A 26,485-nucleotide genomic window follows, 5' to 3' on the forward strand; every position below is an offset into this window, starting at 1 on the left:
CTCTACTCCCCATCCCCCTGCATCCCCACCTCTTTTCAACTCTGCCCTGTACCATCTCCCCCATACCCTCTGCCCTTTATCCCCAACCCCCACGTCCTCTCCCCTTGTACCTCCACCCCCTGCAACCCCACCTCTTCCCTCCCCTGTATCCCTCCCTCTGCAAACCCACCGGTCTCCTCCCCCATATTCCCCACCTGTCCCCTCCCCTTGCACCTCCCAGCTCTGCGCTTCCCCTGTGCCCCCTCCCCTGCATCCCCATCTCTCCACTGCCCCTGCAACCCCCATCTCTCCCCTTCCCTGTACCCCTTCCACCTAACCCCCCCCTCTCCCCAACCCATACTCCCTACCTGTCCCCTCCCCCTGCACCTCCCACCTCCGCGCTCCCCCTGTGCCCCCTCCCCGGCATCCCCATCTCTCCCCTCCCCCTGCCGCCTCCTCCCCTCCTGGTACCCCACCTCTCCATCCCCCCCCCCAGGCCGGGCCGGGATTGGCTGCCGGGGCGCGGGGAGCCGCGGGGAGGCAGCGGCCGCCGGTGGCTGGGGAGCGGGGAGCTGCCCGCCCCGCAGGCGGTGGGGGCCGGACCGGGCCGGGCCGGTGGGGGGGGCGGGGCTGGTGTAGCGGAGCTCGGCGCGGCGGAGCCGCCTGCCCCAGCCATGCCCGCGGGGAGCAACGAGCCGGACGGCATCGTCCTGAGCTACCAGGTACCGGGCCCGGGCCGCCGCCGCGGGGATGGGCGGGGGATGCTCGGTCCCCAGCCCGGCGCCAGCGGCTGAGCCCAGCTCGCGAGCCGAGCCGGGGAGCTGCGGCGGCTGCTCACTGCGGCAGAGCCATTTCCTAGCGCTGGATGGAGGGGGGGTGTCTGACTCCGGAGTGAGGGGCATGCGGGGGGAGGGGGTGTCTGACTCCGGAGTGAGGGGCTTGCAGGAGGGGGGGTCTGACTCCGGAGTGGGGGCTTGCAGGAGCGGGGGGAGTCTGACTCCGGAGTGGGGGGCTTGCGGGGCGGGTGGACTCCGAAATGGGTGGCTTGTAGGGGGGGGGGTCTGACTCCGGAGTGGGTGGCTTGCAGGAGGAGCGGGTGCGGGAGCGGGTAAGGGGAGACACAATCCCCGCCGCTCCCGTCCCGGCACGCACCCCCCACCCCCCATTGCAGGGAACTGTCCAGGTGCGCTCACCTTGCGGGGTGGGGGATATACACAGCTACTGCTCCCGGGGTGTGTGTGTTAAAAGGAGACCAAATCCCCCCTCCCTTTTCTGCCACCCCCCTCTGCAGACAGCTGTCCAGATGCACTTATCTTGGGGGGGGGGGGTTACATAGCTTGAAATGGATTCCACTATAGACAGCGTTTACAGTTTGATTCAATGGCTCTCATCAGCACCCCCCTTATACACACGGTTCCAGCCCCCCTACCCCTCCTCGCCTCTCCCTGCCTGCAGGGAGCTGTCCAGATGCGCTCACCTTGGAGGAAGGGGATAGACACAGTTACTCCCCCTGGGAAATAAGTGGAGACCAAATCCCTCCCTCCCCTCCCTGCCCCCATCTGCAGGGAGCTGTCCACAAATCCTCCCCCCACTCCCTGCCCACAGTCCACCCCTTCCCTTCTGCACAAAGCTCTCCAGATACTCTCACTTTGTGGGGTGGGTGTGGATGGAGGATAAGCAGCTACTGCTCCTGGTTGAAAAGGGAGACTCATTTCCCCCTTTCCCGTTGCAGAGAGCTGTTCCGATGCAAACATTGGGGGTGGGAATTGCATAGCTACTGCCCCCGGGAGTAAAGGGAGACCCAATCCCACCCCTCCTCTTCCTCCTGTCCCCATGCAGAGAGCGGTCCAGATGCCCTCACCTTGGGAGGGGGGGGTTACTGCCCCTCAGAGGTAAGGGGAGAGCAGTTCCCCCTCTCCCCCTCAGAGAGCTGAGAACTGTTCAAACTCACTTACCTCTGGGAGTGGGGGCAATGCACAGACAATGCCCCAGGGGAATCCGAGGGGCCCTGTCCTACCCCCAGCAGCATAGACCCGTCCGGACACACAGACCTTTGGGGTGAGGGAAAACAGCCACGGCCACTGAGATATAAGAACCCATTTATTCCCCCCCTCACTCCTTTGAGGGAGCCGAGTGGAATCCAAACACTCATCAGTTGGCACCTGGCTTCCTTTTGTAACTAAACAGGTGGCTTTATGTGCAGCGGCTGAGTTTTTGGGAGCCATTCGGGTCAATGCCGAATGAGTTTCCACAATACAAAGAGGCAGTCTGGGATGGACAACAGGCCGAAGGATTGCAAGCTGCGGGCTCAGTGTCAGCTGGGAGTGATGTGTGGGGGCAGAGGACTCAGACTCCCTGAAATTGCAGTTTACTATAACAATTGAAAGATCACTGCTGTCTTATTTCTCTCTTGCACAATGTGTGTGTGTGTGCACATGCGTGAGGGAGGATGGGGGAAGAGAGAATGGGAGACGTAGATTTGCAATAAGCTTCTTTTCCCCCCTGTATCTTAACAATATTATAGGTGGGATTTTCAAAGCAGTTTAGGGGAGTTTGGCACCTAATTCCCACCAGATTTTTCTGTTAGTTATCAGGTTTTTAGTGATGTATATTGAAGGGGTGGGAACATGGTGGCTGTTGGTTTTATAATAATGACTCGATATCATTGTGATGTTTTGTGTTACCGTAGCACCCAAAGGCCCCAGATCACTAGGCGACGTACCAATGCATAGTAAGAAGCAGATCCTGCCCTGTAGAACTTGCAGCCTGAATAGACAGACAGTGAGAGGGGAAACAGAAACACGAATAGGTGAACTAATCTGGTCAAGGTCACACGGTGGCTGAGCCAGCAAATACAAGCTAGTTCTTCTGAGCCCCGGTGTTGTTGCTTAGTCCTGCGACTGTGCCGACACCATCATTCACCATGTCCCGCCCAGGGTAAAACAGGGAGGATTCAGGAAAGTAGGAAAAACTTCCTAACTGTAAGGATAGTGTAGGGGTGGAACAGGTTCTCGAGGGAGGTTGTGGAATCCCTATCACTGGAGCTTTTTAAGGACCGGTGGACAAACACCTGTCAATGATGGTCCGGGTATACCGGTCCTTCCTCAGCATGGGGGATGGATGCGATGACCTGCTGAGGTCTCTTCCAGCACTTCGTATCTATGATTCTATCCCTCCCAATGTATAATAAAGTGACAATTTTTAATGTGCAAGCCGCTATGTTTGTGGGCTTCTGGTCACCTTAACACACATCAGCCGAAGTCCTGACGTACCACTGCAAAGGCGATAAAGGCAGATAAAAATTCCAGAGCAGGCGCAGACGGGAAAACCTCGAACAAACCATACCGTCCTACAAATGCAAAAACGAAAGAGGTAACCAAATGGCCGCTTGCCTCACCCTTAAAAGGCGGAGAAGCATCCTTCAGCTTGTAGTATGTTGTACTTCAGCATGGACTGTTCATCCATTGCGTTTGCTTGGGTTACACACAATAAGTGATGTTTACCCCTATACAAAGTAACAAGGAGGCTGTTTTCCTTTTCCCTTCCCCAAGCTAAGGATTTAGCCCTGGTTATAGTAGTTTCAGTTACAATTGTCCTGTTTGCTTCCCCCCATTACAATTATCTGTGAATCAGCTACATTTTTCACATCTTGTGACTGGTTTTCCCCCAGCTCTCCATGAGTATCAGAAAAGCAACCTACGGCCATTTGGTAGGCCAGGCTCGCGGTACCGAGGACAGGATTGGAGGGTGGGACAGGGACTGGTTTTAAGCTACTTTTGCACTCCCCAATCCTGGGGTCTGCCTGGCCCAAGCATCCCTTCCAGTAGCTGTGGATCATGGGGTGCAGAGATCATTATTAGCCATGTTTATTACAGTATCACCTAGAGCAGTGGTTCCCAACCTTTTTTGTCTGGCGGGTACCAGACGACGAGCCATGGAGGACCGTGGACGAGCATCCACCGAAATGCTGCCGACAAGCGGCGTCATCCAGAGGCATCGCTGCCGAATTTCAGCGGCATTTCAGCGGATGCTCATCTGCCGGCCAGTACGTGGATGCACTTAGATGCCCCAGCGGGCACCATGGCGCCCGCAGGCACCGCGTTGGGGACCCCGACCTAGGGGCTGTCTGAAAACAGGGGCTCCATTGTGTTAGGCGCTGTACTAACCCACAGTAGTAGACAATCCCTGCCCCAAAGACGCCTCTGCCCAGGCCCCCTTTCCTCCGGGAATGTCTCATGAACTGGGATGAAGAGGCTGCCGAGCGTGCTAAGTTGGTTCTGTACCACCTGGAGATATTTGCCTATGCAAGGAGAGCCAAATCTTTGCCTCTGCTTTGTGCTGAAGCGCCGAACACGGCCCTTAATTTCATCAACTCTCATTAAAGCGGGGAAGTGGTCCAGGGGTTAGCAGAATAAACAGGTAGCAGATAGATTAGCAAGGGAGGACATCTATGGTGAGTGAAAACAATCAAATAAAGAAATAAATAAAGCAGGAACAAGGAAATGACACTCAGTTCCAACACGTTTGTCTTTTTTTTTTTTGGCTGATTGTAACCCCATTTTCCAACATCTCTCCATACCCCTTGGTCTCATCAACGGCTGAATTCATTATTATCAATAGTGGGCTATGTATTGTGATAGACCCAGGCCAGTTGGGAACAGCAGAGTAGTAGAAGGGAGATCTACTGGCCACTGGCTAAGCAGTTTTCTGTTCCCTGAGTGACCAGAGCAGGGGCTGCTCCAGGCTGATGAGAACGCCTGACTCCAATTAACCTGCTAAGAGTCTGGTGAGGCCGTTAAACACCTGACTCTAATTAAGGCCCCTCTGATGCTATAAAAGGGCTCACTCCAGTCAGGCTAAAGGGGGAGCTGGGGAACCAGAGGAGAGGAAGTGCGTGTGAGGAACTGGGAGCAAGAGGTGTGCAAGAAGCTGAGAGTGAGTAGGCACTGCTGGAGGACTGAGAAGTACAAGTGTTATCAGACATCAGGAGGAAGGTCCGGTGGTGAGGATAAAGGTGTTGGGAGAAGCCAAGGGGAAGTAGCCCAGGGAGTTGTAGCTGTTGCACAACTGTACCGGGAGGCACTCTAGACAGCTACAGTCCACAGGGCCCTGGGCTGGAACCCGGAGTAGAGGGTGGGCCCGGGTTCCTCCCAAACCTCGCAACTCCTGATCAGACACAGGAGGAATTGACCTGGACTATGGGTTCCACCGGAGGGGAAGATCTCTGAGGTGAGCAAATCCGCCAATAAGTGCAGGGCCCACCAAGGTAGAGGAGGAACTTTGTCACACAGGACAGAAAGTTGAAACCTTGAAAATTTTTGCAGACTGAAAATCTGGAGCAGAAACCGAGTGAAGGACCCTGCTCCAGGGCCCCTGAAAAATTCTTGTGGGGGCCCCTGTGGGGCCTGGGGCAAATTGCCCCACTCCCTCCCCCCCCCAGGCGGTCCTGCTGGCATCCATCCATCCTTGCTATACACCCTCAATACCAGGTGTACCATGACTCAGGTATTCAAGGCCTCTAGCCCCTGGTAGATTCAAAATAAGCCCTCTGCCATTGTTGCCCTTACACCAGTGCAAATGCCTAACACAAAGGCATTGCACCAGTACAAATGGGACTGAAACTTACCCCAGTAAGTTTCACTGGGGAAAACACTGATTTACACAGTTGCTGTGTATCTGTTATTATTATTTGTATTACTGTGGCGCCTGGGAGTTGGAGTCATGGACCAGGACCCCCTCGTGCTTGGCGCTGTACAAAGACAGAACAAAAGACATTCCCTGCCCAAAGAGCTTACAGTGTAGATATGAGCGAAGAGATCAACAGATGGATACAGACAGAGGAGTACAAGGAAACAATAAGACAATATTGGTCAGCATATGATAGGCCGTGGTCACATCATACCGGAGCCTTATCTCCCAGGGCGAGTTCTACTAGTGTAGCTACACCAGAGCATGCAAGCAAGGAACCAAACACAAAACCACAATACAGACAGGGCTTCAGTTAGTGCAGCCTGAAGGTTTGCACAAAGCAGCCAGCCAGAGCTGAGTAATTGGGGCCCAGGAGTCCTGACTCCCAATTCTCTTCTCTAACTTTGGGGCATGTCATAGGTCTCACCCCCACTTGGAGCTGTTAACTAAAATCCTAGTTTAGATCTAGTAAAAGCTGCCACCACTCAATCAGGTACGTGGATTGAGACACAATCCTTGCCCCAAATCCATGGAGTTCTTACACCCAGGAGAAATAAACCATTCCCCTGCTTCCTGACACCAGGATTTAACTACAGAGGATGCCTAGAATCCACCCAAAGAAAGATCAACCAAGTTCTTAACAGAAAAAATTTATTAAAGAATAAAAAGAAAGTAACTTGTCTCTGTAACCCAAGATGGAACAATACACAGAGTCTAACCTATAAACCTTTTTCTCAGTAAAAGCAAAGTAACAGCAAACAGGAATAAAGAATTTCCTTCAGCAAACACACAATTGCAAATGTAGAAATCAAATTATAAGACTAATCCGCCTTTCTAATTAATACTCACTATTGAATAGTAGGAACTACTCCAGGAGAACTTGGAGACATGACTGACCTCTCTTAGATCCAAAGAGAGCTCTGAGCAAACAAGGAACACAGACAAAGGCTTCCCTCCACAGAGATTTGAAATTATCCTGTTCCTTGATTGGTCCTCTGGTCAGGTGTTTCTCAGGTTACTGAGCTTGTTAACCCTTTCCAGGGAAAAGAGACCTTAACCCTGATCTGTTTATTTATGACAGGGCATTCTTGAGAAATGCTAACTAAAGGTTGCAGATTATACACGGAAGAAAGAGGTGGATACATTAGCTCCCAGACCCGAATCAGCTCTTTCTGAGTCTTAGTACCTCTGAGGGCCATGATTAAGTAGGTGGTGAAACACTAATTGGCATTTAACTGGGCTGTGGATAACTGAGTGATTCCCCAGGAATACACTGGATCACCATATGCGAATACTGTACATGCTCACCCAGATTTTTCCTGCATCCTGCCCCACCTGTGTCATCTGCGCCTTTGCATTCAGTGAGCAGGAACAGCAGATCCAACCTACCGTCAGTACTGAATGCAGAAACGGATCCCATGCGTATTTGGTTTTTGCATCGAATTTGTCCTCCAAGTTCTGAGATGTAAATCCTAAGCAGTGGCATTAAAAAGAAAGTGGTGCTTTGATTTTATCACATTGCATGTAAGAAAACAAAATCTAATTAGCAGCTGCTTCTGGCAGCATCAACAGCAGTGACATGATAGATTGCAACACCCATGGGGCAGGGACTGTCTTTTTGCTCTGTCTTGGTACAGCACCTGGCGCAATGGCATCCTGGTCCGTGATGGGGGCTCATAGGCACTAATGGAATATGCATAATCAGTAATAAAAATAATGACACAGGGACCATTGAATTGTGCAACCATATAGGAAGACAATGGGTGAAAATGAGGATTGGTTGAAATGTTTCCAATGAAACTGTTTTTTGGTGGAAAATTGGGTTTTGGACAAAACAATTTTTCAAGATTTGTTTTTTCTGCAGAAAAAATGGACTTTTAATTGAAAAACTGAACATCCGAACCCCCCAAAATTTCAATTTGGAAATGCCATCATGGTGCCACATGGGAACTGTAGTCTGGGTGACTCATGCCCTCATTCTCCACTATTGGCCAGGGCCCCCTGAGGAGACTACATTTCCCATAAAGCGACTGAGTTTAGAGGTCATGTGATGGGAGCATGTGACTCAGAACTAGGCATGCTGGGAGATATAAAGGGCAGCCTGAGCTCAGTTGGAGGGTGTGGTCTGTAGGGAGTGGGTTGGTTCCTGTAGGAGGTAGAACCTGGTTTATCTTGAACTCTTTTGGTTTGGAGAAATGAAACTCACCCCTGAAGGAAAGGGTCTGAAAGCCTGCTTCTGTTGGGAATATTATTTGATGCACTGGCTGGTGGGTTGGCTCAGGGGCTTATCGATGGTGCCTCGACTGCAGGTACAGTTTTAGAAAATGGAAAGAGTCTGTATCCAGCCAAGAAGGGGATGTTGGCACTAGCAGCTGCTTTGAAATGAGTTGGATTCTTGTTATTCTGTATAAATGTTGAGGGTTTTGTTTTTTTTTGAGACAAGATCTCTCTTTTCTCAATATTGGCTGTACCAAAACTTGAGTTAATATCTCTCCTATTAGGAGTTATTTATATTACTTTATTTCCCCCAATTAGGATTGGGGCTCCATTGTGCCAGGCCCTGTACAAACATATAATAAGAGACAGTCCTTTGTCTGAATTCTTTTCTACACAGCTTCTTATACGACCACTGCAGTATCTAAGCACCCACCGTTAGTACATTGAGTGGTGTGGTCTAGTGGCTGGAGACATAGATCTTAGGAGCCCTGGGTTCTGTTCCTGGCTCTACTGCCGGGTGAGTCACTTCCCCGTCCCGTGCCTCAGTTTCCCCATGTGTAAAATGAGTGTAATGACGCTGACCTTTGTAAAGCGCTTTCAGTACTACTGATAATGGGAAACTGAGGCACAGAGAAGTAAAGTGACTTGCCCACAGTAGTGCAGCGGCAGAGCCAGGAAAGAAGTTAGGTATCTTGAGCTCCTCATCTGTCGCTGTAATCCTTAACATTCTGCTGCTTCCTCAAGGTTTTTGAAAGCTTCCAGTAACACAGAAGATGGCCTGTGGGAATAGACAGTTGGAACACTGTCAGTTTAGTTTATCGTTCCCCATGTGTTTTACTGAGTGGGGCAGAATAGTCTATGTTCTTACATTATAAATTGTTGGGAGCAGGACACTTTGCTGTGTCTGTATAGTGCCTAGCTGATCAGGATGGGGGACCCACCCCAGAGCACGACCATAATATCCTTATTCAGTAGCAATATTTCTAGTCCAACCCACTGCTCAAAGCAGGACCAATCCCCAACTAAATCATCCCAGCCAGGGCTTTGTCAAGCCTGACCTTAAAAACCTCAAAGGAAGGAGATTCCACCACCTCCCTAGGGAACCCATTCCAGTGCTTCACCACCCTCCTAGTGAAATAATGTTTCCTAATATCCAACCTAGACCTGCCCCACTGCAACTTGAGACCATTGCTGCTTGTTCTGTCATCTGGTACCACTGAAAACAGTCTAGATCCATCCTCTTTGGAACCCCCTTTCAGGTAGTTGACAGCAGCTATCAAATCCCCCCTCATTCTTCTCTTCTTCAGACTCAATATTCAGACGTCACATCACGGTTGATGTTGGGAGAGATTTCTGGGTAAATTCTTTCCTTATTTGATCCTGCTCTTTTTTCCTTTTTCCTGAAAGCTTTTGATGTTGTGTAAGCGAGAGAAGTGGTTCCATCCCCCACAGATGGCCAAGCTGGAATATCAATTACTTCTTCTCTAATGGTTTCTTTGCTTTGTTCTCCGCCTGTTGATTGCCGAAGTTATCCCTGTGAAGAAGCAAGTCAGGCTATTCAAGTCAGTTTCACGTGTCCACATGGGCATATTGTTTAATTTAAGGTTATACGTTATGTTGTCCATTCTGTTAGAAAAGACCGAGTAGATCTGCTAGCGTAACTGGCCTCCTGGGTAAAAGGAGATGTTTGATGAAGAAAAGCTGTGCATACCAGCTGGCAGTTCAGGCAACTCTGGCCTTGCAAGGCAGGTTGGAAAAGGTCATTCCAACAGGGAACAGCAGTCAGCCATTGTGCTCCACTGAGCCTGCCGCAGCATGGCAACTGGACTGTGCAACAAGGATATCCAAAGATTATAGCAGTTTTATAGTAGACAGACAAGCTACGCTGCAGCAGTGAGCATCCAAAGGCGCTGCAACATGGTGCCTGGGAGAGCAGCCTCATTTTTAATTTGATTAGCCGTAACGGTTGAGGCTCAGCATTTTTCTGCATCTAGTGCACGGTGTTGCAAATGACTGGCTAGAATGGGCAATGTTTTCAAAACAGAGTGTCTGAAATTAGGCTCCTAAATTCGTACGTGGGCACCTAAATAAAATCGGCAAACTCCATGGACTTTGGCTGGATTTGTGGGTGCCGAGAACTTTTGAAAATCAGGCTGCTTGTATTTAGATGCCCAGCTATGAATTCAGAAGCCTTACTTAGGCACTCCTGGGTGAAAAATTTTGGCTAGCGTCTTATGAAACCAACATAAAGTTGCTCAAAGAGTTAATAGGATCAGCTGCACTCTGGTATTTTCCAAAGGTTTAGGCAAGTTTAATATTCCGTTTTATGGAAACTTCTGCATCAAACGTTTATTTTAGGGAATCAGAAGGATGACAAACTTGTGAAAGCAGCAGGCACAGAGCCAAAAAGCAAGAAAAATCCATTCTGTTTGGATAATAGCAAATTCCCTGGCTGACTGCTATTCAAAGACCGACTTACTTAGCTCTAGGAATCAAGGCTTCGAGTCCTGGACGCCCGCTGAGGGAGTATGAATTCTCAGCCATACAGCCTGAGAGAGAATTACACAAACTGAAGATATCCAAGGGAGATCAAGGGAAGATGACAAAAACTGTTTGCATCTGTCAGGAAGTGGAGGGAGGATAATAGATTTCTGAATAGGTTGTGTGGTTGCAAAGGTTATAATATTGCAGCTTTATTAGATTGCTAAATTCCTCAATATAATAACCAGTCATAGCCTATTCAAAAGTCTGCTCAGGAGAGAGTGCATCCACTTTTAGGGCTTTGTTTTTTTTTAATGGCCTCTAAGTTTGATGCATGCAGTCACTTAATATTATTTATTGTTTGTATTAGAGTAGCACCTGGAAGCCCTGAGATCAGAATCCCATTATACCAAGCACCATACATCCACACAGCAAGAGACTGTCCTTTTCCTGCAGAACTTAGACAAGACAGACAAAGGGTGGGAGGGGAAACAGGGGGGTGATCTCTCCAACATCACACAGCAGGTCATCAGCAGAGTTGGGAACAGAGTCCACATCTCCTGGCTCCCAGTCCAGTGCACTGTCCAATGGACCACCTTGACTCTCTAATCCGCCCTCCTCCTCCAAGAGTGTGACCCTTTTTTTTTTGGCAAATTATGGCCACACCCTTCAGTCATGGAAGTGGGCCCTAATCCTGCCATATTCTGTGGTTGCTTCCCTTAACTAATATCACCTCCATCTTAATCTGGACTAAACCAGATACTCAACAAGACACTAGGGTAGCATGGGTGGGACATTGTCAGGGTTAGATGAGGGACAGAGAACTGCATAGTGACAATAGAACATTGTGAAATGCTGAGACAAGAGACCCTTCAAGGTAGATGAAAATAGGCCCATTGCTGCCCCCTGGGATTTCTCTTGGAGGGAAGCAGAGTCCCATCTACACCTTCCAGAGTTTCCAGTTGAAGCTATGCCACCTTATGTCCAATAGTAGCCAAGGCGGCTGCTAAGTCTTTAAAGAAAACATCAGTGTGGACCTCTGATCCTGGTACGTTGCTAAGAATAAATCACTAGCCAGTGTCTTCTCTGTATCAGACTCCCAGCACTATATACCAAGGTGACTGGGAACCTAGAACTTAGATTTCCAGATCTAAAACCAGACTGACAGTGACCAAGGAATCTAATGTACTTATCTAGCCTCCATTACTGTAGTATCTGAGCATCTCACAATCTTTAATGTATTTATCCTCACACGCTGCTTGCATCCAGTTTCTATTCAGTCCTCTTTTATTAGCTTCCTATTGATAAAGAGGACGATTTATTGAGTTCCTCTCAGATCTGGGAAAGCCTGAGGTCACTCAGGAGAAAGTCCCTGTTTAGCCCAGCTTTATTGTATCTGGAATAATGCATACACATTTCCCTTCATCCGCCAGGATTCTTTCTGAGAATTGCCTATTGTACCTCCAGGCACTTTGTGAAAGCAATTGCATTGATTTTTAAAAGCTCCAGCTCATAGGAAAGTATTTATAGTAGGAGAGAGAAATATGTTCCAAACGGCAGCCGTCTTTCATTGCAAATTTTATGCAACTGAGCATCACCACAACCCGATTTTCATTTTAAAGTCAGGATTAAAATCTTACATTAAAATAATTATTTCCAGGTCTTACTAATGATTAGAAGTGATTGGAAAATGTTTCCCCTCCCGCTTCCCTTGAAAATTTTGATTCAAAGCTTAAAAAATGTGTCGTCAGAACTTTTGACAGAAAATTATGACTTTTTGTTAAAACCAACCCAACCCCCCCAAATGTTTCAAAATGGCCATCTGAATGCATCTGAAGAAGTGGGTTTTTTACCCACAAAAGCTTATGCCCAAATAAATCTGTTAGTCTTTAAGGTGCCACCGGACTCCTCTAACACGGCTATCCCCTGATACTTGTCAAAATGGCCAGTCTCCCAGTGAAAAACTGATTTTTTTTGAGGAAAGTAGACACTTTATGCAAAACTGTTTGTTTAGTTGAAAACCCAATTTCCCATCAAAAAAAGTCGATGGAAAATTTTCAACCAGCCCTAGTAATCTCGCCTTAATTTATTGTTAAATTATTTTATCCATCTTATTGCAATTGTTCAGTATTTATGATGCTAGAACTTTTTGCCCGGCTTGAATAATGAGTGTAAACTGGCCTGTTTCCCTTTCTGTTTATAAGAGAGCTGATCCAATATCAGAATTTCTGTCTCATGGGAAATTCTGATACTTCAAAATTTGTTTTCATCCCAAACCAGGGCAAAAAGTCATAATAATAAAGCTATTGCATGAAAAACTCTATTTAGGTACCTAGATGGGTTTTGTGTTCTTTGGGAAATCTAGCTCCAATTGTGGGGCCCTACTTGATTACGTTTAGGCTCCTAAATTTGAAAAAGTTGGTGTGGTATATTTGAAAACTGTGCTGGAATTGTAGGCTGTCACTTTACTGTGTAAGGGCTTTCCTGATCCTGCTTGCATGGTGAGGGGCTCTGCAGGGAAGCAAGCATGCGTTAGTCAGTTCTGCAGACTCTAGCTAGAGTAAGGTGTGCTGAGTTGTGTCTCTCTCTTGTGGGCAGCAGCCTGCCTGGTCTATGTTTGTGGGTTCTTGTGTGTTATCAGTCTGAATTCTAAGGAAGAAAGTCGTGTTTATGTTGCAACCTTCCAACGAGAGTATTTCATATTTTTATCTAACTTCTTTGTGTGTATGCCGTGAAACATAACAGTTGACCATAATACTTTCTCTCTCTTTATTGCTTCTTGCAGATTGCCTCCTCCATTTCGTCTGTTGTTTGCTTTTGAGGTTTTACTGTTAAATAATAAAAAGGCAGCCGGGTTCTGAGACTGAATCGTGACCTGATTTTAATTGATTAGACCTTGGTGTCGTTTTCATGTACCAGGTCATTTTACACCAAGTGTCACATTTCCTTTAAAGCTGGGCAGTTAATCTTGGTCCTGAGTAGGATTAAGCCAGCCTATTACAAGAAGTGAATTTGCAGCATATAACTAATTAGCCATGCTTTAAAAAAAAAAGTAATTTATCACTTGTGAGAGAGAGGTGATGAGCACAGTATAAATAAGTGATTGGATTATCCCTATATATGCCAGGTTCATATTCCACTGGGGTTCTGTGGAAGTTATTGCATCACCAGCACAGTGCATGTTGGGAAATTCAATGAAGTAGGAAGCATCATTCTGACTTCAGGAAATCTGAAAAGAAAGGATGGATTTGAAATAGAGATGGTTGAAACTCAGAATTTCTGTTCCATGGGAAATTCTGACATTTAGAAATTTTCCTTTTTGTCCTGAATCAAAAAAAATGAAAATTTCCCTTTGAAATGAAAATTTAGAAAAATGTCATTTTGGAAGTATTGAAACAACCTTCTTGGAACCTTTCATTTAGATAAAGGGTGAAGTGTTTCATTTGGACTTTATCAATTCAGTCTCATATCATATACAATAAATGAAATATATGTAATACGACGCACAAAATGAAATACTTTGACTGTATGTGACAGAAGGTCGCTGTAGTACCCTAGTCACTTAGGTAGTTGCTAACAGAGATGATTGCAGACAATTAACCTGTTATGTGGAGATTGTTGATTCTTGGGGGGGCAATGATTGGGCTCATGGGTGATTAGCTCAGTAAGGGAAGCTATATAATTGGCAGGAACAGGAAGTAAGGAGGGAGAGCAGAGAGAGCTAGATGTGGTAGAGAAAGTTGGGTGGAAGGCTTCTCTTGACACATGCCTGTACTGTGTTCTGCGATGCTGAGACTCTAAAGATTAAAAATCCACATGGGGAAAAGAAATGGATTGTGTCTGTTGTGAGTGAGACAACCCAGAGGGGCCAGGCAGCCAGGCACACTGGTTAGTGGAGACACTGTATCAAAATGACCCACTTCAACCTTATTGAAACGGAACGGTTTGAGCATTTTTGGTTGAAAATGTTGACGAAATCGAGATGTTCATGCAAAACATTTTGATTTTTGTCAGATCAGCACTTTCTGACAGAAAACTGTTCTATCAGAATTTTTTTTGACCACCTCTAACTTTAAATGTATCTGTGCTGAATGTGTCTCTTACCCTTGGTATGCTGGGGCCTTTAACGCTTATTCCTAAACTTTCTGCTATGTGCAGTAGCGGATAGTGCCATTTATGGCTTCCTGGTTTTTAGAACAGATCTGTGCCTCCAGGATAATTAGAGCAGCCTGGGGGTTGCTCTAATCTATACCAGTTCAGGATGGGTGGAGTGCTATATGCTCTGGCCACGCCCCCAACATCTTCCTCCCTGCATGCTACGCAAGTTCTTTGGTAGGTCCACAAGTTTGCGGCTTTATTTTTCAGTCTTACTTTTGACTGAAAACTTTCAATCAAGACTAGCCCTTAGCCCAGATGCCTTTCTACAGGCTGACCCTACGCAAAAGCTCATGTCATGGGAACCAAGTTCAAGAAGCCTATTTATCAAACTTTTAAACTAAATGGAAAGAAAAACTCCCTTGAATTTTGTAGTGGTGATGGCCCTGCTTGCTCTGAAGGATATAGCATCCATGTAAATGCCAGCTGGGACGGGCCCATTCCACAGATCACTCTGATTCAGGTGCAATATCTTTTAAAAACCGCATAGAACCTTTCTGCCTGTGATGCGTATTTTCAGAAGCCAGTAGAATCAACCCCCACTTGCTGTTTGCTATGTGCCGCGCTGTCCCATTTGTCATCAGAGCTGAGAGTCATATGCGTCTTAGGAGTTACCAGGTGGACTAACTAGAGTAGTATTTAAGTGACCATTGTCTCCCCCAACCCTTGGCTCAAAGACTAGGATTGAAGTATTTCAGGGCTAATCAAGTTTTAAGTTGGCTTTTTTCTTTTTTAATCAAACGCTATTGCTGTAAAGTTTCTCTCTATCCCCGTGGCTCGAATGGCGCATGCGGCAAACTAGGGGCTGAATTCAGTGCTATCTGTGGTGAATTTGGTCCTAGGTCTGATCTGGACACTGGATTAAATAAGAAAGGTATTGACTAACTTCACAGCCTGGTGGCCGACTTGAAAACCACCATGACATCGGAGAAACTGCAGGTAATAGATGCTTGGGCTGCTGCTAAAAAGAATTGGGATTTTAAAAAGAATAATGATAATAATAAAATATAAAAAAACAGTGGCAAACCTCATTATCACTTTCGGAAGTGAAATGCGCTAGGCTCTCAGCAGGAGCGGGGAAGAAAGAGAGAGGTGTTGCATTGGAAGCAAAATGTCTGAGAACATTTCAAAGGGATATAGACAGGAGTGGGTGTTAGGAGAATAGAAAAACGAAAGGGTGCTGCAGTTTAGTACAGCAAAGGGGATGTTGAAGGAATAAGGACCAGTGAAAGTATGCACTTACTTTGTGCGGCTAGAATCCTGAATATGAATATCCTGAATAGAGGATTTCCTAGACAGATGTGTGTCTGACAGCTGCTAGAAAGCAGAGGCTCGCTGAGAATAATAAAGGGGGTACATTTATATGCGGGTTCTGACATTTCCAGGTCCCAGTCTCTGATTCAGGTCAGAGTTATGCACCTTCATAACTCTAATATGATAGGATTCAGTGTCCACAAACTTCTGTTGCAGTTGAGAGGCTTTGCCACCTAGAAAAGGTGTAGCGTCCTGACCAAACTTCCCCCTTTAGGGCATGCTTAGTAGGAGACCATGGAAAGAACTGTGTAGGTTTCCTGCCATTCCCTGGGATTTCTCCAGGGGAGCAGGTGATTAGGCCCTTTGTTACTGCTGGAGAAATGTTACATGTGCCTCAGCTTTCCTCTGCTGCGCCATGGGAACTCAGAACTCCTGTTCTCGCTTCTGTAACCTGCTGCTACTGCTTCTCAGAGCAGGGCGGGGGCTACAAAAACACGTCCCTGCTCATGACGGTTATTCCTGCGCTGTGGGTAACTTTCTCCCCTCTAGCTATGACTCTACCCTTCAAGATTGTCCTTGACTGATCAGGAATATTGGCTATTGTATTTCGGCAATAGCCACCTGTTAGGGCTGGTAACTTCTCCAAATGGGATTTACCTCCCAGTGGTTTGAGCTCTTAGAATTTTTCTCTTTATAGGAATTTAGACCCAGACCCTAAAAGGTATTTAGGCTCCTAACTACCATAGAAATCAGTTACAGATCTGGGCTGAAGTGCTGGTGAAAGGAGCCAGGAGTGACAGCCCTGCCGGATGAAATGTCTCTGCTTATCCAACTGGGTGCTTATATTCTCCCAGTCACAAGGGCTTTTCAGGGCTCGGGCCCCTCTCAGGAGTCTAATCTGTGCCCTTTAGAATCAGCTGAGAAGCTCCCGTTGACTTCAGTGGTGCAGTAGGATCAGACCCTAAAAGGAGCAGGGAGGAGATAGAGCCGGGGGCCATCTGATGGAGCTGGTTGAGTTGCAGAGTGAGCAGAAGATGAGCCATGTTATGCGGCGGGGATGCACAACAGCTGGTCTCCCTCTTACTCAAGTCTGGGCCTTAATGGTAGAAACTGGCCCAAAGTTTGGAACAGGATCAGGTTGTTTATACTGCAGCCATCCCCGGGGTATAAGCATTGGGGGCCTCAAAATGACAGCTCCTGACTCGCTTCGTGCTAAGCTCCAGTCTGGGTTTCCCGTTTGTTCTGTTCCTCATGTACTAGATTTTAAAACAATAATCGCAGAGACCTAGTGCCTGATCTGCGGTGTAGGAGAAATCCAAGCAGCGCCTTGTGAACAGATTCTGCCGTTATTGCTGGTGGGAAGTTCTCACTGCGTCTCGAAGAATCCCTGGAGAGTTTATATTTTTATCACTGTTCCGTTTTCTCAGCTACGACTCATCATTCAGTAGGGTGGAAAAGAAATGACAAAATTGCAGCCAAAGCGCTTATGCTCTGCAGCTTTCTGTCTCTCTCTGTGAGCTGTTGCAGAATTTAAACTCAAGCTGGTCTTTTTCGTTACTTAGCCCAGGTCCAAGCTAGAAAAGCTTTGTTGGTATAGCTATACCAGCAAAGCCTGCTAGTGCAGACCTAGCTTAACTCTCCTCTGCCGTGATACCCATAAAAACACCGGACAATTGTTAGACTGGTGGTGTGCTGACACCACTGCCTATCATGCTGACCAATAGTGTCTCATTGTTTCCTCGTTCTCTCCCATCTGTCTGTATCCAACGAGCGATCCAGCGGGGGTCGATTTATCGCGTCTAAACTATAAATCGACTGCTGAGCGCTCTCCCATCGACTCCGGTACTCCACCAGGGCGAGAGGTGCAGGTGGAGCTGATGGGAGATCATCAGCCTTCGACTTACCGCAGTGAAGACACCGCGGTAAGTAGATCTAAGTACGTTGACTTCAGCCACGTTATTCACGTAGCTGAAGTTGCATAACTTAGATCGATCTCCCCCTACTAGTGTAGACCAGGCCTTAGATTGTAAGCTGTTTGAGACAAGGACCATGCTTTTGTTTGATGTTCGTACTGGACCTAGCACGGTGGGGGTCCTGGTTCATGACTGGGGCTCATAGGTGCTACAGTAATACAGCTATTAAACAATAATAATTCTGGCAAAACATTATTTTGCTTGTGTAGTTTGTACTGGGTCCCTGAACAAAATAGGCTATATGGACCAAAGCACTTTTATGCTGGTATAACTGCGTCTACAGTAGGGCTTTTGCTGGTATAGAAATGTGGCAAACCCCCTCCCTATCCCCCCGAACCAAAAAACCTACCCACCCACAAAACACACCCCTGTAGACATTACTTTACCAGCAAAAATTTCTAGTGTAGATCTGGCTTTAGATTAACACTCACTCACCAATGTTTTATACATCACCTCTGAATTTCACACATTTAGTCTACCTCAGTGTAAGGGGGTCCAAACTGATCTAAGTTACACATGGAAGGGGTTGGAAAAAGGTGCGAATTATATCCAGTTAGATTTCCTTTGATTCACCTCTGAGTTGGCCCCAAGTCAATATTTTCCAACAGCTACCACACTGTACTATCCTACATTACCACCATTTCCTCTTAGAACTAAGAAAGTAAATACATATATTGACCCTGTGGTATCAGGTGGCAAATATTGATTTTTAAATGGCAACCACTGTTGTTTTAACTCCCAGAAATAGTGATTTTTTTTCATTAGCAAATATAGGGCAAAGGGTTCGCCGAAGCCACATGATGCAGCGTTAATGCAGACTATTTTAGCAGCCTTAGTGGCTGTTGCATGGTATCTGCTTCGTTAGTTAAGTTGCACTGGATTCATAAAAGGGTGCAATGCATTGATGTGTGGTGTGCAGGTCGCTGTAGTATTTCCATGATCGGCTGATGTGTAGTGTATGTCACATGGATTATTTCATCCACTCTGTGCTTTCAAAGCTGGCATGTTTTGGTCAGCATGCAATAGACATCCCTGAATATGTGTTTCTGTTACCCCCCTGATACTTGAATATGTGGGTGATGTAACTGAATGGGCTACATAAACATGATATCCACAGTCCTGAGCACAGTAAGCCTCTCCCACCTTGCGTCTTCCCAAATGCTAGCTCAGGCAGGAATACAAAGGGCAGGCAATGCCACTGAAAGGCCTTCTGTGAAAAACAACCTGTGCTGAAGAGTTTAAATTTGCATTACATATAGTTTTTCAGCAGGAGTGTGGGGCTACTGCTTTTATTTGCTACCTTTAAGAAGGTCCAGATAAGACACATACTAATCAGGATCTGTATGATGTCTCAGAAATGAAGCCGCTTACTGTCTGGGGTGGTTCCATGCCTGTCTGAAACCTTGCCAGAGGCGATCTGGGTGACTGTTGCTAAGAAGGGACAGACAGAGGCAGAGATAGTTACAGGAGTAATTAGGAAATGGAAAGCCAACAGGTCTTGCAATAATAAGCCCGCTGCTAGGTAACGTCAATTAATTCTGCAGAATAGGACCAATTTGCTTTCTTGCAACAAAGTAGTAACAAGTTTACTCTGAAATTGGAACTTGTGGGGCTACTAAGCATTAATTCTCGTTCCCCGACTGGAACCACCTCTGGTATTTCAGCTGTTTCCTGTTATTTTTAGTCACCATAGCTAGGATTCTCCTAGGAATTAATGTTGCTTATTTACAAGCAACATTGCTCGTTTGAAATAATAATGCAAAAGAGAAACAAACAAACAAACGAACCCCGGACACAACCCACGCTGACAATTCCAATTTAAGGTCTTTTTCTGTGGAGTTCTAATTCTCTTTTTAACGAAACTCCAGCACATTCAAAACATCAACATGACTCGGGTCCGTGTTAATATGCAAAATTTAAGCATAACGTGTTAGCCTCCATTTTGGCCGGGTTTGAACTGGAGACCTTCCGAGCTAAAAAAGCATCAGCTATTATAACTTGAGCTAAAGCTAGGACCATTGCAGGCTTATATGCTCTGTGGATCAGACACAGAAAGGAGCCTGTAACACATGATCACCACTAGGTTACAATAGACCCTCTGTTCTCAGGTAATGCCCCAGACAGCACAGCTCCTGCTTACCTTATAATATGGAGCTAAACCTATCTCATATTGCTGGAAGGGAACCTTGAAAGGTCATCAAGTCTAGTCCCCTATTTTCACTAGCAGGACCAAGTTCTGATTTTGCCCCAGATCCCTAAATGGCCCTCTCAAGGATTGAGCTCTCAACCCTGGGTTTAGTAGGCTAATGCTCAAACCACTGAGCTATCCCTCCCTCTGCCACACCCTGTCTGTTCAGCTGTTTGCTTCTGGATCCCTCAATCCTCCCCTATTCTCCTTCTTGTTAATACGGTTGCATCCAGCGGCCCTGACCAAGATCTAGGCCCCATTGTGCTAGTCCAGTAAGGGACCATCCTTGCCCCAAAGAGCTTGTGGTCTAAGGACCTGGGGAGGATTTTTATGGTAAAAAGTTGACTTGTTCCAGCTGCCTGTCCCCTGTTAGATGTTGCAAATCTGTTTGGGGCACCCCACGCAAGTTGCAGGAGTCTCTAGACTTTGTTCTTTCCAAGGGTCCCAATTACAGAGTGTATTTTGTCACAGAATCCATGCATGCCCAGTGTGCTGCACCTGCATGTCCAGACTGGACTGGGAGAATGTGCTCCCCTATCCTCTGATAGAGAGTGAGATGCAGCAAACATCAGCCAGACTGGCCGGTTCAGAGCTGAGTGATTTGTTTGCTGCTGCCAGTTTTAAAGGGCTAGCCACCCAGAAAGGCATGCAGGAAAAAAATTCCAATTCAGGGATAAAAGGGTGGAGGAGTGTGGTGAGAGTGTGTGAAAATGAAAGGAGCTGCTTCTGTGTATCCCTTCGGAAGCAGATGGAGGTGTTAATTACTTCTCCATTTACAAGGTAGTGCACTATGGATGTTGACATAACATATGTTTTTAAATCGAGCTAAGTGTTCTTGTTTGATTCGAGCCAATTAACATGTATAAGCTACGTTCATTGTAGTTTTCCTGCTTCCATAAAGCAGCATTACCAACTCTTGCAGTTGTATTGATTTTCAATGTTTTTTCTTAAAGCTTCAGCTCCTGGAATTAGCTGGAATTAGTGATTATGTGAAAATCTCAGCTCTTTTTTTAAAAATGGAGTTTCTAGTCATTGTGATTAAAGCGAAGAACTTGCAAACATAAACCCTAAAAACGCAAGAACACCAGAAGGCAACTATAAAAGATCCTCAATGTCTTATGTAAGCTAAGGGAATTAGATAAATTCTGAAACAAATGCAAAATAAAGAGTGATCACTATTGCACCACAGAGTCCTCCTTTACAGGTGAAAAGGTTTTGCTTTTCTTCTGGGAAATTCTGTCTACAACAGATTTTTACTCCATTCGTTTGCACAACTGACCTTCCTAGAGAGAAAAAATAAGGATACTGTGGTGTATTTTTCCCCTGTTGAAAGAGTCTTAACAATCAATAGCAGAAATGTATCATGAGGAGAGGGACAAAATATTATCAAGTTTTTCCAGAAGGCGCTGGTATTAAGCCATAACTGCAGCATAGGTCCGAAATGCAGGCGGTCTTTGCTTCTTTGGTCACCCCTTTCCGCCACACTGATGACAGGGAAAAGCAAGAAGGACTCTTGTGTGTACGTATTGGTTGCTGCTAAGCTTCAGTAGCTTGTCTCCTGTGATATTGAGAAATAAACCTTTTCTCTGGCCTGAATCATTTTGGGAATTACTGCATGTGTAACCCACTGGTCAGTGTGTGTTGTCATAGAATCATAGAATCATAGATTATGTCACCTTCTATGTGTTTTTTGTTTGTTTGTTCATTTTTACCAATATAGTCCTAGGGCTTGGCTACACTTACAAGTTGCAGCGCTGGTGGAGGCTTTCCACCAGCGCTGCAACTCCCTGGTTGCAGCGCTGGCTGAAAACCCATCCGGGTTGGGGTATAAGAGTGCAGCGCTGGTGACACCAGCGCTGCTCAGCAGGTGTGGACACTCACCAGCGCTGTACCTGTCCTCCAGGGAATAAGGAGCTATCCCAGAAGTCCTGTTCAGCCACTCTGCACATCAGTTTGCACTCTACTGCTCTTGCCTCAGGTGACCCGCCCTTTAAATGCCCCGGGAAATTTAAAAATCTCCTTCCTGTTTGCTGCAGCCAGGTGTGGAGTGCAATCAGTTAATCAGTTACAGGTTACAGGTAACCATGCCTCCCCGCGGCAAACGAGCCCCAGCATGGAGCACAGGTGAATTGCAGGACCTCATCAGTGTTTGGGGTGAGGCGTCTGTTCAGGCACAGCTGCGCGAATTACGATATCTTTGAGCAGATATCAAGGGACATGCTGGATAGGGGCCATCAACGGACGCACTACAATGCAGGGTGAAAGTTAAAGAGCTGCGGAGTGCCTATTACAAAGCCCGAGAGGGAATCGCAGATCCGGATCCGCCCCACGACCTGCCGTTTTACGTGGAGATGGACAACATACTTGGGGTGACCCCACTGCCAATCCCAGGGTAACGATGGACACTTCTGAGCAGGCTGGGGACAGGAGGAGGAGGAGGCTGCGGGGAGAGGAAACCGCGAGTGAAGCTCCTGGGATGGGGAAGAAACCGCAGATTCCCTGGAGGCATGCAGCCAGGAGCTCTTCTCAAGCCAGGAGGAAAGTACCCAATCGCAGCAGCAGCCAGCAGTTGCAGAAGGACAGGCAGAGGAGCGGTGTACCGGTAAGCGGCTTTTATTTTCTGGGTGGAAATGTTTCTGGAGAGGAAGGGGGGTTATGGATGCATGCATGGCAGCGTCTAGATGTGGAATAGCCCGTTGATGTGGTCTATCACGTCGCGTAATCTGCTTCAGTTATCTCAGCAAAAGCTTCATCCAGAGCGTGGGCAATATGCCTGCGCAGGTTTATAGGCAGAGCCACTGTGTCCCTTGTCCCAGTGACGGTGACGCGTCCGCGCCACTCTTCGGCCAGGGGGGGGGGGACCATTTCTGAACACAGGCACGCCGCATAGGGTCCCGGGCGGAATCCACATTGCTCTAAAAGAGCCCCCCGCTGTTCCCTAGTGACTGAAACATCTTCCAGGATTAAGTCCTGTGAAAATGTTGGGAGACTCTTTAGTGAAGAGATAGGAGATAAGATCACCCCTGCATCTGCATCTTCACTCAACCCCTCTAGCACTCCAGATTACCCAAGCAACCAGCTCCTCTCACTCAAGCCCCACTCCTCACTCACCATTTCGTGGCTTCTGTTGTGTTTTCCTTTTGGGATAAAGAATGCAAGTGAGAACTTGCAAGTGAGAACTCCTCAGTGTAACAATTCATGTCTGGAGATAGTGGATACAATGCTGCCCGTGTTAAATGTTGTCATTTCTGTGTGTACAGTGACCTTGACTGGACTGCCCAGATGTTCAACATCACAGAGGCTTCAAAATTTGAGAAAAAATCCCCGAAAGAGCAAAGAGGACATGCTGAAAACTGTTCTTCAGCACTCTGCTACAGAGAGAAAAGAATTGAAGGAGTGGCGAGAGAAAGAAAGCAGGACCAGAGAAATGCAGTGGCCAAGAGGAAAAGCACGGAGCGGCTGCTAAGCATCCTGGAGCGCGAGTCTATAGAGTCACTCGTTGCCATGCAAGCAGAGCACTACCGTGCTACTCCCCACCCGCCCGTCCTTTGTGCCTTGTGCCCCAATGTCAGCTCCAACCACCTTTCCCCAGCATCCAGGCTCTTACCACCACCAGCTGCCTCCAACACCTGTACGTTCCCCAACCAGCCCTGATACCTACCACCACCCTTACCCTCTGCATTCAACCCCATCACCATGCAGTATATGCACCCTGAAGTGCAGGATTCATTAAACAGCAATCCAGACATGGCATATGCAAACTTGTGACTGTACAGTTCACCAACCCACACCCTTGCCCTCTTGTGTTAATGAAATGTTGTGTGTCTGTCTGTCTGTCAAGGAAGTTTTTTTCTTTTCAATAAAACAATTCTTGGCTTTGAAAACAGTCTTTATTATAGCAGATAGTGAAAGACACCTTAGCCCAGTAAAGAAAGAGGCACTGCAAATCATATTATTATTATGGATAATAGAATAACAGTGTAAGCAGTGCAATTCACTCCCATGCAAGGCAGCAAACATTACTGTTGGCTTTCAGCCTCAAATTCTTCCCTCAAGGCATCCCTAATCCTTGAAGCCCTGTGCTGGGCCTCTCTATTAGCCCTGCTCTCTGGCTGTGCATATTCAGCCTCCAGGACTTGAACCTCGGTGGTCCATGCCTCACTGAATGTTTCACCCTTCCCTTCACAAATATTATGGAGGGTACAGCAAGCGCTTATAACCGGGGATGCTGCTTTCCCCAAGTCTAGCTTCCCATACAAACATCTCCAGCGAGCCTTTAAACGCCCAAAAGCACACTCCACAGTCATTCTGCACCGGCTCAGCCTGTAGTTGAACCGGTCCTTGCTCCTGTCAAGCTTCCCTGTATAGGGTTTCATGAGCCAAGGCAGTAAAGGATCACAGTGGGCATTTCGACATCCCCTACTGTGATCTTCCTGTCTGGGAAAAAAGTCCCTGCCTGCATCTTCCTGAACAGGCCACTGTTCCGAAAGATGCGTGCATCATGCACCTTTCCAGGCCAGCCTGTGTAAATGTCAATGAAACGCCCGCGGTGATCCACAAGCGCCTGGAGAACCATAGAGAAATACCCTTACGATTAACGTGATGCCAGGTGGGGCCAGAATAGGAATATGCGTCCCATCTATCGCCTCCACAGTTAGGGAAACCCATTTGTGCAAAGCCATCCACAATGTCCTGCACGCTCCCAGAGTCACGGTCTTTCTTAGCAGGATGCGATTAATTGCCTTGCAAACTTGCATCAAAACGATTCCCACGGTCGACTTTCCCACACCAAACTGGTTCCCGACCGACCGGTAGCTGTCTGGATTTGCCATCTTCCAGATTGCAATAGCCACCCGCTTTTCCACCGTCAGGGCAGCTCTCAATCTTGTGTCCTTGCGCCGCAGAGTGGGGCGAGCTCAGCACACAGTCCCATGAAAGTGGCTTTTCTCATACGAAAGTTCTGCAGCCACTGCTCGTCATCCCAGACTTCCATGACGATGTGATCCCACCACTCAGTGCTTGTTTAGCGCAACGGTGCTGAGCATTTCCGTGAATGCCGCAAGCACTCTAGTGTCACACGCGCAGACAAATCCATATTGATATCATCGCCGGACTCCTCACTGTCACTTTGGAGCTGAAGGAATAGCTCGACTGCCAAACGTGTTGTGCTGGTGACACTCATCAGCAGAGTCCTCAGCAGATCGGGCTCCATTTGCCACAGAAATCGCGATTCACAGAGAGTAACAGAAAGACACTCACAATGGCGCCAAACGCTGCCGGAATGAATGCTGGGATGTGAAGCGATGCACCACGGGGCGCTGGCAAACAGGAAGCGGAATGACCCGCACACTTCCTTCCCCTTCCCACAATACTCAGCGCCAGGTGTTCTGTGGGATAGCTGCCCACAATGCACCTCTCAATACAGCGCTGGAAAGTGCTGCAAGTGTGGCCACACTGCAGCGCTGGTAGCTGTCAGTGTGGCCACACTCCAGCGCTGGCCCTTACACAGCTGCATGAGCAGCGCTGTAACTCCCAGCGCTGCAACTTGTAAGTGTAGCCAAGCCCCTAGTGTGGACACAGTTATACCAATTTAAAGGTGCTTTATACCAGCATAACTTATTCCCCTTCCCCTGTGGGAATAAACTATACCAGTATAAGCTCACTCATACCGGTATACCTGCTTCCACACTAGAGGAGCTTTATTGCTTTAACTATACTGGTATAGTTAAAGTGGTACAACTTCTGGGTATAGACAAGGCTTGAGGTTGGGTTAAAAATCATGAGCTTTACCCCTTCGCCTCCAAAGGATTGGGATCAATTTATTTATCTTGTGTTTTTCTTAACTTTTAGGGTACAATTGCCTCCCATTTTTGAGCTTTTTTTTTGTAATTATAAGGGCTTTTAAAAAAAGAACGCTGTGATTGCATGGGAATCTCATGACTCCAGTCGATAGGACAGGGGTCGGCAACCTTTCAGAAGTGGTGGGCCGAGTCTTCATTTATTCACTCTCCTTTAAGGTTTCGCGTGCCAGTAATACGTTTTTAGAAGGTCTCTTTCTATAAGTCTATAATATAGAACTAAACTATTGTTGTATATAAAGTAAATAAGGTTTTTAAAATGTTTAAGAAGCTTCATTTAAAATTAAATTAAAACGCAGAGCCCCCCGGACCAGTGGCCAGGACCCGGGCAGTGTGAGTGCCACTGAAAATCAGCTCGCGTGCTGCCTTTGGCACGCGTGTCATAGGTTGCCTACCCTTGTGCTAGGGCTTTAAGAAAACCACCAAATATCTCAAGACTCGTAACGAAATCTTGAGAGTTTGCAATACTGCGATCCATTATGTTGTTGATATTTAAATAACAGCCTTTCACTGAGGTCCTTGCTTCTTCAAGAGTTCTGCTGGTCCCAGTAAGGATTGGGGTTGCATTGTGTTAGGTGCTGTACAAACACATAGGAAGACACGTGGTTGAAGTTTTACCGGTGGGAGCAGAGTTAAGCCAACACTGCTTTTGAGAATCCCCTGCTGTGCTCCTAAGTGGACCTGTGCCAATA

General features: G+C 47.0%; 1 protein-coding gene across 6 annotated transcripts in view; it reads left to right on the plus strand.

Moving 5' to 3' along the window:
* Positions 1-637: 637 nt before the first annotated feature.
* The window catches only part of SLC4A8 (solute carrier family 4 member 8), a 64,040-nt gene continuing 38,192 nt past the window's right edge, over positions 638-26,485 (plus strand). For 2 of the 6 annotated variants that reach the window (XM_039514617.1, XM_039514618.1), the window contains exon 1: positions 7,801-7,976. In XM_039514617.1, the coding sequence (XP_039370551.1) occupies positions 7,863-7,976 (114 nt within the window). In that variant the 5' untranslated portion in view covers positions 7,801-7,862. Of the gene's footprint in view, positions 702-7,800; positions 7,977-15,072; positions 15,139-15,182; positions 15,460-26,485 lie in introns of those variants that run through there. The other 4 variants (XM_039514622.1, XM_039514620.1, XM_039514619.1 and 1 more) reach the window with 4 other exon arrangements.

This window comes from Mauremys reevesii, linkage group 25 (genome assembly GCF_016161935.1).
Source record: "Mauremys reevesii isolate NIE-2019 linkage group 25, ASM1616193v1, whole genome shotgun sequence".
In the NCBI taxonomy this organism is placed as follows: domain Eukaryota; kingdom Metazoa; phylum Chordata; order Testudines; family Geoemydidae; genus Mauremys; species Mauremys reevesii.